This window comes from Gigantopelta aegis, chromosome 15 (assembly GCF_016097555.1).
Source record: "Gigantopelta aegis isolate Gae_Host chromosome 15, Gae_host_genome, whole genome shotgun sequence".
Lineage (NCBI taxonomy): Eukaryota > Metazoa > Mollusca > Gastropoda > Neomphalida > Peltospiridae > Gigantopelta > Gigantopelta aegis.
The window spans coordinates 4,135,813-4,152,862 of record NC_054713.1 but is presented as its reverse complement, the minus strand read 5'-3'; the positions used below and the strand labels follow the sequence as shown (position 1 = coordinate 4,152,862).

General features: G+C 39.8%; 2 protein-coding genes across 3 annotated transcripts in view; one reads left to right on the top strand and one right to left on the bottom strand.

Annotated features, from left to right (window-relative positions):
• The window catches only part of LOC121390665 (delta-1-pyrroline-5-carboxylate dehydrogenase, mitochondrial-like), a 38,507-nt gene extending 30,498 nt beyond the window's left edge, over positions 1-8,009 (bottom strand). For both annotated transcript variants that reach the window (XM_041522536.1, XM_041522537.1), the window contains exons 1-6: positions 7,925-8,009; positions 6,352-6,559; positions 5,846-5,893; positions 3,937-4,092; positions 3,202-3,282; positions 1,076-1,147 (exon numbers count right to left, since the gene is read on the bottom strand). In XM_041522536.1, the coding sequence (XP_041378470.1) occupies positions 1,076-1,147; positions 3,202-3,282; positions 3,937-4,092; positions 5,846-5,893; positions 6,352-6,559; positions 7,925-7,968 (609 nt within the window). In that variant the 5' untranslated portion in view covers positions 7,969-8,009. The remainder of the gene's footprint in view (positions 1-1,075; positions 1,148-3,201; positions 3,283-3,936; positions 4,093-5,845; positions 5,894-6,351; positions 6,560-7,924) is intronic.
• Positions 8,010-15,736: 7,727 nt separating this feature from the next.
• Positions 15,737-17,050, top strand: part of LOC121390410 — a 17,038-nt gene continuing 15,724 nt past the window's right edge. Inside the window, exon 1 of the mRNA XM_041522214.1 lies at positions 15,737-16,006. The gene's annotated coding sequence lies outside the window, so the exon portion shown is untranslated. The remainder of the gene's footprint in view (positions 16,007-17,050) is intronic.

Sequence of the window (17,050 nt, the reverse complement as noted above, 5' to 3'; positions counted from 1 at the left end):
GAATTGACCCCTCCATGACCTGTCCAACTCTACTGAACAAGTAACACAGCACAGGAATTGACCCCTCCATGACCTGTCCGACTCTACTGAACAAGTAATACAGCACAGGAATTGACCCCTCCATGACCTGTCCGACTCTACTGAACAAGTAATACAGCACAGGAACTGATCCCTTCATGACCTGTCCAACTCTACTAAACAAGTAACACAGCGCAGGAATTGACCCCTCCATGTCCTGTCCGACTACTGAACAAGTAATACAGCGCAGGAATTGACCCCTCCATGACCTGTCCAACTCTACTGAACAAGTAATACAGTGCAGGAATTGACCCCTCCATGACCTGTCCGACTCTACTGAACAAGTAACACAGCGCAGGAATTGACCCCTCCATGACCTGTCCAACTCTACTGTCACAACAAAGTCTGGGATAGCTCTGGATCAGTAGAAAATTTTGCCAAATTATCTATTACACTTCCAAATTATCTATTACACTTCCTAATTATCTATTACACTTCCAAATTATCTATTACACTTCCAAATTTTAGAGATACCCAGTTATTTTGTAACAAAATATCAATTATTGAGGGCGTCAGTGAGGATTAGCTTTTGCTAACTGTGTTACCCTCACTAAATAAAGAATTTACTATTATTATTATTAATTAATACTTGAAATTCCTTGGTCAAATTGTAATAAAATTCACGAGTCATTTTCAAACTTTGCAAATTTGGTGAGTGCCAGCCAGAGTTAGCCCTGAAAGTACTGTACATGGAACACTAAAGCTCAACAAGGTTGTAATGTTATAACCTGGGCCCCGTTCTACGAAACGATCTTAGCCCTAAGATCACCTTAAGCGCATAGCTACCCTATGCACTTAAGTGGATCTTAGGGCTAATATCACTTCGTGGAACGGGGCCCTGGGGCACAACTTGCTCAATAATGGCTGATAACTTGTTGATTATCCACCATCAGCTTTTGTTTTGTTAACATCAGCCTATCAAAGTGACTGGGGTACACCAAATACCACAGCACTGGCCATGCTACACTGTTGCATTATAGAAACAGCAGACACGTACCTCCATCCCACGATAGATGTTGGTGTTCTTGGTGGTCGCATTCGGACTGATGGGCTGATAGCTCGTTACTTGCTGTCAATAATAAGAAAGAAAGAAGGAAATGTTTTATTTAACGACGCACTCAACACATTTTATTTACGGTTATATGACGTCAGACATATGGTTAATGACCACACAGGTATTGCAGGAGGAAACCCGCTGTCGCCACTTCATGGGTTACTTTTTTCGATTGGCAGCAAGGGATCTTTTATATGCACCATCCCATAGACAGGATAGCACATAGCACGGCCTTTGATATACCAGTCGTGGTGCACTGGCTGGAGCGAGAAATGGCCCAGTGAGACCACTGACGGGGATCGATCCCAGACCGATCGCTTTACCACTGGGCTACGTCTCGCCCTGCACCTAAGATGATCTTATCGCTAAGATCGCTTCGGACCACACAGATATTGAGAGGAAACCCGCTGTCGCCACTTCATGGGCTACTCTTTTCGATTAGCAGCAAGGGATCTTTTATATGTACCATCCCACAGACAGGGTAGTACATACCACGACCTTTGATATACTAGTCATGGTGCACTGGCTGGAACGAGAAATAGCCCAATGGGTCTACTGACAGGGATCGATCCCAGACCGACCGTGCATCGAGCGAGCACTTTGAATAATAAATAATGTATATAAATATATCACAAATTCAGATTTTATATCCATCTGTCCATCCATCCATCCATCAATTCAAACACCCCCACCCCATACCATCCATCCAAACCTACCCATACCATCCATCCAAACCTACCTATCCATCCAAACCCACCCCCATACCATCCATCCAAACCCACCCATCTATTCATCCATCTAAAACCCATCCATCCAACCCCCCCCCCATACCATCCATCCAAACCCACCCATCCATGCATCCATCTAAACCCCCCATACATGCATCCATCCAAACCCCCCATACCATCCATCCAAAAAACTCCCTATACCATACATCCATCAATTCACCCACCAACCCATTGATCCATACATCTACCTGTTCATCTGTCCGTCCATCCATCAATCAAAAGAAAGGAATATTTGTTCAACTGACACAAGCAAGTTACGAGACATTATGAAATGCTTCAGAGACTGGTTTTGGGATATTTATGTTCAGTTTGACACCCAACAGCTGACAGTCAATGTATTTTTCGTGCGTGCTGGGGTGTCGTTGGATATGAGCACGAAAATAAGATGAAATGAAATGAACACACAGTCTTCTTGGAAATAGGTTTTCTTACACTTTACATCCAAGCATATGTACAGGATAGGGTTCGGGGGGTTAGACCCCCATGCTCACATTGTTTTTCATTATTCTTCAGGGCAGCATGTCTCAACCCCTTAGAAATTTCACTTGCCACAATCTAGACACCCCCCTGATAAATTTATGCACATGTTCTTGATATCCAATAATACAAGACACGCAAGAATTTTTATTTTAACCCTAATGTTTGAATTAATAAATAATCTGGACCCACAAATTACAATGAATCAGGAATAGTTAATGCTAAAAAAACATATTATCACTTACACAAAAATCGTGAAGCATTTCATATTTTTTACTGGCCTCGGTGGTGTAGTGGCTATGCCATCAGATTTCAAGCTGATAGGTACTGGGTTCGTATCTCACTCGAGGCAATGAGGGATTTCTCATTCCACTACTGGCTTCAACCCAGAGTGAGTGCACCGCTAGGCTCAATGGGTAGGTGTAAGGCCACATACACAGTTTCACCCACTTCACGGGTGCGATTATGGGTGTGTCTCCCAAGTGAATGACCCCACACAGGGGGGATGATTACCCAGTATATACTGCAGGTTCCGTGTACCCCGGGATCAGGTAATTATCTGGAATGTACTGCATGTACCCCGGGCTCGGGTGATACCGAGATAGCTCAACTGACAGCAAGCATGGAGCACGGACCTGTCAAGTAGTCTCATACCGAAATGGAAATACTGCAGCTTCATCATTCATCTCATCACCATCCATATTTGTAATGTCAACAAAAAAATATGTCTTTGTCTCCATGTTAGTGGCGTTTAAAAAAAAATTACATCCCTAATTGAAGAGCATTACGGTGTGTGGATGTTACCTGGGCGAATGTGACGTTAAACCTAAGGAAGTCGATCAGTTCGGCTGCGGAATCGATCTCTGCCTGCCATACGTTCTTCGCCTGTAGAGAAATCGTGAACAACAGAATCAAAGGACAGTTTATATTTAAATCGCTATTTCGAGCCCTGCGAGACCCTCCCCCACTTCAAATATATCATTGGAACTTATACAGCATTTACATTGGTAGAACAATATGCAAGTTCTAATACATTTATTACACACATCCCCCTCCCCCCAAAGAGAGAAGAAGTTCCCAGATCTCTTTCCACTTCATAACTGCCACTAGAATTTATTAAACAGCATTTACATTAATTAACAAAACAATATGCGAGTTCTCAGGGCTTCTAGATTATGGTAGCCCCACTCCCATGGCTAGTGATATTCAATGTTGGGCTAGTAAATAACTACCATTGCCATGCCCGACGGCTAGTGAAAAACCCCGTCAAATGCTGCATTTAAATATATTTTTGTAAATATGAATATCCTGCCCTCACCCCCATCCCTCAATCTTAGTGTTTTAAAGCTCTATCTCCCTCTTTAGGCAACATTATTACTATTAGTACAATCACATTAACTTAAAAGTAAATTAGGGCTAGTCAATTTTTAATTGTGGCTAGTAAATATTAAAAATTACTGATCCCATGGCTAGTGGATTTTGTAAAAATTCTAGAAGCCGTGGTTCTGCCAGACCCTCACACTTGCGATCTGCCAATACCTGTCCCAGCATGGTGGCAGCCACAATGTCCATCCTGTACTTTTTGCTGGCTAACTCGGCGGCTTTGAGAAATACTTCCGATCGTTCTTCCAGTGGCTTCTTCTCCCAGGCGTCCCTGGCCTGCTGACTGACGTTGATTGCTTTCTGTATCAGATCCTGTGAGAAAACAACAACTAGAAAGTCACAATCAGTCAAACAGATGTAGTGTCCATCAAGGCTTTAACAAAATGGAGATAAAAAACCCTCGAATTCCATGGAATTAAATCTTGTCTACCATAAACAATTTCTGTGTACTGTAATGAACATCTATAGGTGCAATTATAAACCAAGCTTCACTGACATAGCAGGGTTGAAAATTAGCAGTCACCCAGTCGCCTGTGGTGACCTTTATTGGCTAATGGCGACTAAGAATTTTACAACAGTAGTCCGCTGGGCGACCATCGATTTTAACATCTGGCAAGTATGGTACCAGTCAAAAAAAAGAAACACACTAAAACTGAATCAAATAACCAATGTGACAAAATTGACCACGTTTCTGCTGGCGCGAACTACAGATCTGGCAGAAGACGATATTATTGAACATGTTCTATATTTTGACAGCGCCAGACTGACCTGACTCAGTCTCACCTTTTACGATTTTGGTCTGGAACTGTAAACAAATATAGCTCAAAACTTGAATTGTTTTTTAAAAGTCGTCGGCTTATTGGAATGGACTAGATACGCTATAATTAATTATTAAATGTTATGGTACAAATTAATCTCATTTAATTAGCTTACTAGTATTTTATTCTGGGACAAAATCAAAATTTATCTTGTAGTTAACAATGACATTACTACAGGGATTATTCCAAAAGTCAATTAATTGGCATGTAAATATAAAATTTGTATAAAAAATTGTAATTTATTAAATTGTAAACCCATTCCATCTGAAACAACTCTTTTGCGGAAGTTCAGGGTAAATAAACGAATATATATTTATAAACCTGCATGGGTTAAATCTTGATGGAACATCCAAGGTAATCTACGACAAAACCGTAATACGAGATCAGGGCCGTATCTCTGCACAATGTAGTCGAATGGGTATTTGGGAAAATAGTGGAGAATTCCATCAATCTTTATCTAGTGCCTTGTCTATAAGAGGACAACCACTACCAAGGAAATCCTTTATTGGAGAGTTCATCCCTCTTGCATCGCCATAAAGAGGATTGCCACTTCCAGACTAATTTACTAACACACGCACAGTACTACCTTTTAAATTACGGTTTTAGTCTCTTTATTATCAATTACTTCAGAGACAATGCTGCTTGAATGCACATCAAGCTGCATAAATTGGCTGTAAAAATTATATTTAATCTACATCATTTAATTGTAATTTGTAAAGAAACATTTTTATTTATAATGGATTTCTTTTTCTTTTTAAAGTTATTTGGGTTGGTATGGGTTTAAAACTTAATGTTTTTTTTAATATGAATGTTAATTTCATTCATTATGAAGTTACATGCCAATTCATCAAAAAACAAATTTGACGTAAACAGACTATATACATGGTTATTATTATACATGGTTATTATTCAACAAAGAAAATTCTAGTTTTGATTTTCACTGTGCAGTTTAATTGGAGGGCTAGTTGAATTTGTGAAGGGCCAGTAAGATTTTCCTTCAACTGGCCCTGCTGGTGACCATGGTTTTCCTGTTAATTTTCAACCCTGACATATTTTTTGAACATCCATAAGTACAAACATAAACCAATTTTCATTGACCTAGAACTTACAGTTTGTAAAAAACTGAACCCAATGTAAAACTTTAAAGCAAAAGTTGACACGAACGCCACCATTAGGAAAATAATACCTTATAAATAATATCTTGTCTTTTCACTTCATAAAGGTAACACAACAATAACCTAACTTACCGCACCAGCATAGTAGAAACTTGCAATTTTCTTTTGGTGATCAAATGGCTGAAACAAGAGGAAGAACATTGAGATTATAAACAGTCCAAACCTTAATGTAACAAAAAAAAATCAATCTCCACTGATGAGATTTGAACCAGAGACCCTCTATATAAGAGTACAGTGTGCTACCAGCTGCTCTAATAGGGAAATTTCCACCAGGTGTCAACCTTCACTGGCTTATCCATCCATGACACGAAAGTGTTTGGGGGTGGGGTGGGCTACGGGGTCGCATGTGCTGGCATGTTATTACACGTGTGCTTCGTATGATTATTATTAACTTGGTTATGTTGAACCATGTGGATAATAACACTTTTTATTACACGTGTGCTTCGTATGATTATTATTAACTCAGTTATGTTGAACCATATGGATAATAAACTGTATTACTATATTACAACTTAGGGCATCAGTTTTCTGCGAGGGCTAGTGACTTTCCCAAACATTTGTCGAATTACCATACATACCGCAACCTGGTACTGCACAACATTAGTTCGGATTTCTTCATCTCCGATCACGATGGGGATGTCAGTCACTTGACTGCTGTGGCGTTCCAACGCTTCTTCGAGTTCCTTTCGTTCACTGCTGCCAGGACCATAGTCAAACATCGGCTCATTCTCGGCAACGTAGCCTTTGATAGCTTGTGTTGAGACACGGCAGATACCATTCTGAAATCTAAACAAAATTACAAAGAATTTAATATCCTGCCTACTACATGTATAAACTGATTTTGTGAATAAAAAAAATAATTGTGATGTACCATTTAGGATGAACGTAGTTTAATTTAAAAAAACAAAGATTTAATTCAATTTAAAAATCTGTTTTTAATTTAATATACAGTAAAACCTATGTAAGCTGGACTCTGAAACAAACTGGAATCCAGTAAAAAATGGCTAAGTTTTATGGTCCTGAATTTTCGAAATCCTAAAACGCAATCCTTTAAACACTGGATCCCGTCTAAATCGGATAAATAGTAGGACCCTGCAGTGATCCAATTTAGGTGGGTCTCACAGTATATATCTTTTTATCATATGTAGTGAGAGCAACATTCACATAGACTTGCTGGTCCACTGAAGGCTGTGGTATGTACTGTCCTGTCTATAGGGAAGTGCATACCTCTAAAAATTTCCTTTGCTCCTCTATAATCTATTGATAGGGATGGGATACAGCCCAGTGGTAAAGTGTTCGCTTGATGCGTGGTCGGTCTATGATCGATCCCTGTCGGTGGACCCATTGGGCTATTTCTCGTTCCAGCCAGTGCCTCACAACTGGTGTAACAAAGGCCGTGGTATGTACTATCCTGTCTGTAGGATGGTGCATATAAAAGATCCTTTGCTGCTAATTGAAAAGAGTAGCCCATGAAGTGCCGACAGCGGGTTTTCTCTCTCAATATCTGTGGTTCTTAATCGTATGTCTGATGCCATATAACCATAAATAAAATGTGTTGAGTGTGTCGTTAAATAAAACATGTCCTTCCTTCCTCTATTGGTAAGTTGCATACGTGCAGCCCTGAAAAGATTATATCTGAATTTTTGGGGTATGTGTGTGTGGGGGGTGGGGGTAGGGGGATGGGGATCTTCCCCAGTCGGCAGACTGTTGTCTGAGGTGCTTGCAGGTGTAGGATCGAACAACATCAATAGAACCACTCTCTAATTGGAGTTTTTTCTATCGCAAAATAGTGCACCATGACTGGTATATCAAAGGCTGTGGTATGTGCTGTCCTGTCTGTGGGAAAATGCATATAAAAGATCCCTTGCTTCTAATGAAAACAAATGTTGAATTTCCTCTGTTGCTGCTAATAAAATTTTTTAAAAAAGTATTGGATTCCACTAAGACCATTAGACCAAAACCAACACAACATGACCGCAATGACGTTTGCGAACTACACGGTTGAAAAGCCTTCAAATCAAAACTGACAAAAGGTACACGTGCAAGCCTAACTACGATCTAGTCACGTTTAACTGTCTTTCGTGTACTCTACCACAACAAAAATACGTGTTGCATAAAAACGAATACCATGATAAAAAAGATGCGATCTACCTGCATGGCAAATACAACACAGATTTCAATAACGTCGATGACATTGTGAAGATCGTTTCACGAGAACCTCAAAAGTCGGTCAACCATTAACCCCAAAACACTCAACACCTTAGCAGGTACTTTGTTCTTACGCATTCGAAAATAGTTCCAAGTAAATAGTGACTCCATTAAACTACTGGTTGAGTTGAACGCAAATTAGGTACAATATATATTTACATATATCATTATTAAAATATTATTACAATGTATACGGTTAACATTGTTGTATGTTTATAAATGCAAGTTACTACGCCCGGAAGAGAAAGTTGGGAGGTGTGTTACTTTCGTCCAATAAAAACTGCCTAGGGCTACGATCAAGATTTTGTAACAATTCGGTCATCGCACTCGTAGATCCTCGATAAAGTCCGATGAGCATACTTGTCCCTGACCGTTTACAACCAGTGATCTAACACCGGAATCGCCTAAGATGTCTGAAGTCGAGATGACAATATTTTTCGCATAGTAACTTACCAACAAATGTTGATAAAATTGATTTATTACACCAGCGGGCACTCATAACGGGGAAAATGTTTTTCATATTTTCTCAATGAGAAATATTCTGCATTTAAAGAGTTCGCGTTTACGTCTCTCCGTTTTCTTTCTTTCTTCCTAATAGCACATACCACAACATTTTATATACCAGTCGTGGTGCATTGGCTGGAACGAGAAATAGCCCAATGGAACAACCGTTTGGGATCGATCCCAGATCGACCGCGCATAAGGCTAGCGCTTTACCACTGGGCTACATCTCGTTCCCATATGTACAAATGTATATCATTACATTATGTACAATGCATAATAAATGTTTAAGTATTTAACTGGAGTTGGGGAGGAAGGGCAGTGAAAATAATAGAAAGTGGTTGTATGGCCGTACTGACACCCCCCCCCCCCCACACACACACACCCTCCCCCACAAAACAAACAAACATCCCCCCCCCCAACAAAAACACACCACACACACAAAACCCCAACCACCCACCAAAAACAACACAAAAACAAAAACGGACCATAATATAGGCATGCATGTATCTAAAATTATATAGGGATAAAATAAAAGAAGAACGTACATTAGCGGTAAACAAGTATTTGATTGATCCATTGAAAGAAAGAAATGTTTTATTTAACGACGCACTCAGCACATTTTATTTACGGTTATATGGCGTCAGACATATGGTTAAGGACCACACAGATTTTGAGAGGAAACCCCACTACATGGGCTACTCTTTCCGATTAGCAGCAAGGGATCTTTTATTTGCGCTTCCCACAGGCAGGATAGCACAAACCATGGCCTTTGTTGAACCAGTTATGGATCACTGGTCGGTGCAAGTGGTTTACACCTACCCATTGAGCCTTGCGGAGCACTCACTCAGGGTTTGGAGTCGGTATCTGGATTAAAAATCCCATGCCTCGACTGGGATCCGAACCCAGTACCTACCAGCCTGTAGACCGATGGCCTAACCACGACGCCACCGAGGCCGGTTTGATCCATTGATGTTACCGAACCATCTGCAACAGTGGGGATAAATAGACCTCTTTCACATTCCACTGCGCATGTGCCCGTTGCGGGGTAACTCAAGGAAGCAAAACGCGAACTCGCGAGATCTCGCAAAAATAGACCTGTGGACAAGTTGGGGGGCATAGACAATGGGAGGCCACATAATAGGAATGTGAATATCTCCATGATTAATTATTCTATCAGAAGGGAACCCAAAAATTCTGTCGACATCCAACAAGACTTATTGGAGACATTTGTGAATTATTGCTTATAACGAAATAAAAAATATTTTGTTGTTAATGCCCGACAAACCATCGGTTCGTATTCGTACGCAATAAATATCGGATAAGGGCTGAAATAATATTAATGTGTGCGCGCGTGTATGTATGCAGATATTTATTGTATTTAACATAATTTAAATATTTATGAAGCATTATACAGATAAATACATTCAGGACTCCTGTCGGGATTTCTTTTCACCAAGTTATTTGAAATTTTGTTCGATATTTGGAATAAAATTAAATGATACATATGAAAGTTGAGCTATGGTATATAAAACATTAGAATCAGACCCGTAGGAACGATATATGGATTTGGGGGAGGGGAGGGGGCACAATCTGTAGTGGAGGGACACAGTCTAGTTGGGGGGTGGGGGGGGGGGGAGCAAAAGCCATATTTAAAACCGGGTTCTTGGTTGCTACCGACCTGAGAATGGTCAGAAATGTAACTGTATTGCAGCTATTGAAATTCGAAGCAAGATTATTTAACCTAAGAAAGATGTAAGTTTTATTTATAACAGATTAGATTAGCCGACAGCTTGATAATATAGCTACAAACTCAGGATGATCTCTTTATTACAAACTCATGAAGGTTTATTATGCGCAGTAAACTAAGGTACTTCGTTTGAATGTTTGAAGCAAAACTATTAAGTGCCATGGCAGGCCTGTAGCCAGGGGGGATCAGGAGGATCGGACGACCCCCCCCCCCCCCCCGCCCCATGCAGGATTGAGAGTTCCGCTCAAATGAAAAACAAAATCGGATTTTACATATAAAAGTCCTTGTCCCTAAATGACCGGGATAACGTAACAAGAACGTCTGTCTGAGGTTCCATTTGCTGAAAGTTCGATCCTCCTCAGTGGGCCTGTTTGATTGTTTCCTGTCCCAGCCAATGGTCCATCAAAGGACGTCGTGTATGCTATCCTGTTTGTGGGATGTGAGAAGTATGCCATGTATCATTTATTATAAATACGTTGGTACGACTGAAAACAAACGGTTTCTTGTCGTGGCTCTGTGACCAGGCCAATTTACATGCATACCACAAATTAATGCAACTTCTTAACGTATATTTCGCAACAAAAGTCCGTGTATTATTCTCGAGTGTAACTGGCGTCATCTCATTGTTTGGCAAGCGGCCACTTTTTTCCCTCCCAAACGATTTATAACGTAAATGCACCTGTAATAAACGGTCACCTGTCTAATGCGGCCTGCGGCCACCCAAATGGGATCCCAAATCACTAAAATACCTGTATTAAGCGGCCACAGTAAATGTTTACTATTATATAAAAGGGATATTTAACAACAGCGATAAGGTGCGGCAAATAACAGATCTTCACACCTTCAGGAATACTAGTACCCATTCAGTCCCGACATCTCAACTGTGTATCAATTAAGAAAGTATGACTCTGGAATGCATCTAATTGCCTTTGTAGATTCATTTACTATGACAATACACCGCATGAAGCAGTAATTAAATAATTAAATGGAAAGAGAAAACAAACTTGTTGAGAACGGTTAATTTAATACATTCCAGTTGCAGATTTTCCTGAGTTTATTTATAATAAACTGTGAAGCACACATCCATTAATTAGCAGTAAAGACGCTAAAACAAGAAACAACAACATATGTTTTAAAGACTATATATCGCAACATGCAATCAGCGGCCACCTGTCTTTAGCGGCCACTTTTATCTGCTCCCTTATATGACCGCTTAAGATAGGTTTGACTGTGTGTATATATATCTATATCGGGGAACCCCCCCCCCCCCCCCCCCCCCCCCCTACGGCTCCGCGCATCCGGCGAATGTAACCGGCGTCATCTCATTGTTTGGCAAGGGGTTCTATATATATATATATATATATATGGGGAACCCTCTACCCCCCCCCCCCCCCACCAAGTTTACGGCGTTTGGTGAGTTCCGTTTACATGAAATTTGGACCCCCCCCGCCCCCCCCCCCCTGCTAATTATGCTGGCTACCGGCCTGAAGTTATATACAAGTTAGACCAAACATCACCATATCGATATATAGGACTTCTCCCTATACTTGTAAATGTGTATCAAAGTGCTGATGGTATCGCTAACGATCTCGACCAATGTTCTTAGGTACAAAATACAAAATAGTAACCAAACACTATTGTACATACAAATATATGTTTACTTCAAACTGATCTTCATGTAAAGAAGAAGATGTCATTTTCTAAATTCTTCAAAACAAACAAATACAAACAGCATGTCAACTTTTACTTTACAACTACTAAGACAGATTAATTATCAGAAAGTTTCAAAATTCCCGTTTTGCTCAGACCATATACATAATACATGAGGCAAAACTATAATACAATTATACATTGTGAGCAAGTAACACTGGGTTAATGTATCCACTGGGAGGACATTATGCAATTATTATATAGTGTATGTATATACACGTGAAATACACACCAGTTACAAACCGGACACAAATAATTAACTCTTTTCTTTTCAAAGTAGGCCTAGATATTAGACACTTGATTTTTATTCAACGATTTCGATGATGTGTGTACATGTATGTATGTATGTATTGATGTATGAATATCTATATATTGTATGTATGTCGAGGTTGACTATTACATACATAGATATTAACGCACTGGCGCAGGGGATAATTAAATCCTTTCTGGCCTCACAAATTATCCCATGCCGTTGCTGGGACTCGAACCTGTGGCACCGATTCGCCCGCAAATTGCAAGGCTAACCACGATACGCTCTGAGCTATCGAAGCTTCCATAAAAAGGAAGCTCTTTTAACTCAACCATATGCATGGGGCCTACAATCTACGCGGTCGATCCCGCTTACGTGCATGAAACAGTGGGCAGACCTGGCACTGGCTAGTATATATTGATGTATGAATATCTATATATTGTATGTATGTCGAGGTTGACTATTACATACATAGATATTAACGCACTGGCGCAGGGGATAATTAAATCCTTTCTGGCCTCACAAATTGTCCCATGCCGTTGCTGGGACTCGAACCTGTGGCACCGATTCGCCCGCAAATTGCAAGACTAACCACGATACGCTCTGAGCTATCGAAGCTTCCATAAAAGGAAGCTCTTTTAACTCAGCCATATGCATGGGGCCTACAATCTACGCGGTCGATCCCGCTTACGTGCATGAAACAGTGGGCAGACCTGGCACTGGCTAGTATGTATTGATGTATGAATATCTATATGGTTGACTATTACATGTATGTATGTATGTATGTATGTATGTATGTATGTATGTATGTATGTATGCATGCACACATAAGACTATCAGATCAAGTGTCAGAATTTAACGTGCTTATATCAAATTAATGTCCAAACATCCTCAGTGGTGGCACAGACTGACTTGCGCCAGAAAATGTGTCCCAAATGAAAAAAGGAGTTAGGGGCAAAAGAAGACAACTGAAATTTTGGGGAAAAAATATTAAAAGCCAAAAAATAAATTTGTTTGCGTAGATCGAAGTGTTGTTTTTAGGTGGTGTTTTTTTGTTGGGTTTTTTTTTTGGGGGGTGTGGGTGTGGGGGGGGGGGGGGGGGGGGGGGAGTGTTGGTTTTTTAATATGTACCCAATTTAGACGGCTCTCTAATCTAACATTTTAAATCAGACTATTGAGACAAATTTTGAACCAGATCTAACATTAGTCCGCATTTAGAACCTTTTAATTGCCCAGTGGTGGGGTTATATGAGGTGAAAACGTGGGTCACCTTAAATTCAACTATATATTAGATTCGATGATGTATTATTACTATTTAAGAGAATGGTTTAACGGATAATATAATTGCCCTGCTTATAGCCAATGATGGTTCAAGCACGTTGTCCTGGCGTCGCAGTCCAAAAATTATATACACACACATACATCTACACACACACACACACACATACACACATACACACGCACGCACACACGCACACATACACACACAAACGCACACATACAAACACACACACACACACACACACACACACACAGACACACACACACACACACACACACATATATATATATATATATATATATATATATATATATATATATATATATATATATACATACATATACACACACATAAACACACAACACACACACACAGAGACACATACACACACATACACACATGCACACGCATACACACACACATACACACACACACGACACACACACATACGTCACACACGACACACACGACACACACGACACATACACACATACATACACACACGGTACACACGACACGTACGACACATACGACACATACACACACACGACACATACACACACGACACACACGACACATACACACACACGACACATACACACATACGACACATACACACACACGACACACACGATACACACGACACACACACACACACGACACATACACACATATGGCACACACGGCACATACACACATACACATACACGACACATACACACACACACGACACAGACACGACATACACGACACATACACACACACGACACATACACACACACGACACACATGACAGATATGCTGCACACATTCACACACATACGACACACACGACACATACACACACACGCACGCACCCACGCACCCACGCACATACACACACACGGCACACACACGGCACACATACACGACACACACGGCACACATACATATACATACACGACACACACATACACACACATACACATACACATAAACACACACACACACACACACACACACACACACACACATACACACACATATATACACACACACACACAAACCATACACGACACACATACACATACACACACACACACATATACATATATATACACACACACACAAACACACACAAACACACACACACACAGACACACACATACACACACAAACTCACACAAACACATACACACACACACATACACACAAACACACATACACACATACATACACACACACACACACACCCACACACATACACACACACACACACAAAACCACACACGACACACATACACACAAACACATACACACACGACACATACACACACACACACACACACACACACATACATACATTCATATTCATATTCATACTAGTATTACTGCGAAACAGTTACATAGGGTTGTAAACGAATCACTACACATTTTAACAATAATATTGTGATTATGATGATGAAAATACATGGTTAATTCGTTTCAGGCCAGCTCATTGTGCTCGAATATCTTAATCATTTTGTTCCTGAATTTGAGGATTTCATCCAGTCCGGGGTGCAGTGGGGTGGGGTGGAGTGGGGTGGGGTGGGGTGGGCAGTCGCCCCTGTCCCGTACGCTTATATGTATGAGTGGGTCGTGTGTGTGTGTGTGTGTGTGTGTGCGTGCGTGCGTGTGCGTGTGTGCGCGTGTGTGTGTGTGTGTGTGAATGCATGTACCCACACACGTTGAAACATAGCGACAGAGACTGTCAGTGACAGAGAGGAGCATACGGAATAACCAATAGCTGTCTTCGCTCATTTGGCGTCAGTCACTTGGCTAAAAGGCGTGTTCGATACTATTGATAAAAATACCTCATCGCGTACGTAAATCACATTTATAACACTTGTTTTTCACAATAATATGCGTTTTAAGTCTATCCATAATCATTCAGTCATAAATCTTTCTTGACTGACTTTAGTAAAAACATGTATCTACATGTTATACATGATTAATTTAATTTTAGTCTAAATTCATCTACGATTTTGTGTGTGTGTGTGTGTGTCCTGTTTGCACTGTCTGAGAAAACACCACTTGACTAATAGCACGCATCGAGAAACTGTTTGACCAGAATGCATCATTCAATAACAACTGGAACCAATAAAACAAAATGTCATCCCGGCAAATAAATGGTTGCGGGTCATTTGTCATTATGATGTTTTAGCGTACGAGTCAGTAATTAGTCACAAAAAGCCATAAACCTTTGGAGTATAAAGTATTATATCTATCTATCTATATATATATATGCACACACACACACACACGCTACCGGATATATTGACAGCAAACACCAGCAAATGTGTGTAGGGTATGTATATATATATATATATATGTATATATATATATATGTATATATATATCGCGCTCTGCTTGGCTAAAGTTTAATTGTAAAAGATATTCACTGAAAGAACCAGAACGGAACCGTGGAGACAATGGGTTGGTTCCAGACATTTAACTCGGATTTAATTTCTGGATAAAACAAGCTCCAATTCTGAGAAACCGGATTGCATGTAGGTAGGTTCCTCTTAGACGTTTACTTACTTATTTTGTAGACGGGTACAATTTGAAATTAGTGGCGGATCAGGATTGTGTAAAGAGGGGTCACAAAATTCTATAAAGGGTAAGACTGAATTTAAAGGCAAATAAGTCAAGCTTTCGTAAGCAGTGAGATCTCTCTCTCTCTCTCTCTCTCTCTCTCTCTCTCTCTCTCTCTCTCTCTCTCTCTCTCTCTCTCTCTCTCTCTCTCTCTCTCTCTCTCTCTCTCTCTCTCTCTCTCTCTCTCTCTCTCTCTCTCTCTCTCTCTCTCTCTCTCTCGTTGAAATAAAGATGTGCATAGAAATGTTATCAGGGCAGTTTAGTGTTGTTTTGATACATTCCTGTTTGGAACATTTTGTGTGATAAAACATTTGTGTAATTGGAAAATCAAATTATATGTTGTTAGACGACCAGTCGCAAATCTGTCCATTTATTAAAATAAAATAAAATTGTAAATACAATTGGATTTATCATGTCAAGAAATTATTATGTGAAAATATGTTTTCTTTCAGATGAACCCCCCCCCCCCCCAACATTTTTCCAATTAATTTAAACAGTGTATTAAAGAAAATGTCACAACAAAAATTATTTGCTGTACTTAAAAAAAACTCTCTTTACAAACACATTGTTTAAATTTTTAATTTTCAGACATATTTAAGAAAGAAATTTGCTATTAATAATGGTTTTCATAAATATTTAATATAGTTATATCCTAACAAAATATCGTTTTCATTCTGTTTTAAGAATAAAACAAAAAGACCTCTTGTTTGGATAAAAAAACAAACATTTGGAACATGTTTGGACATTTTATTATAGAGGCGATATTGAAGATGAGTTTCATTTCATACTTGTTTGCCCAAAATTCCGTGATTTTCGTGTTAAACACATAGCAAAATATTGCTATTAACACAATGCAGGTTTTCCTTGTGTTGATTTACCGGAATATTAAATGAATAACAGAAGTCACAAGTTGGCACATAGGTTGTATTTTCCTTTCCAACACGAAACATTGTTTACAACATG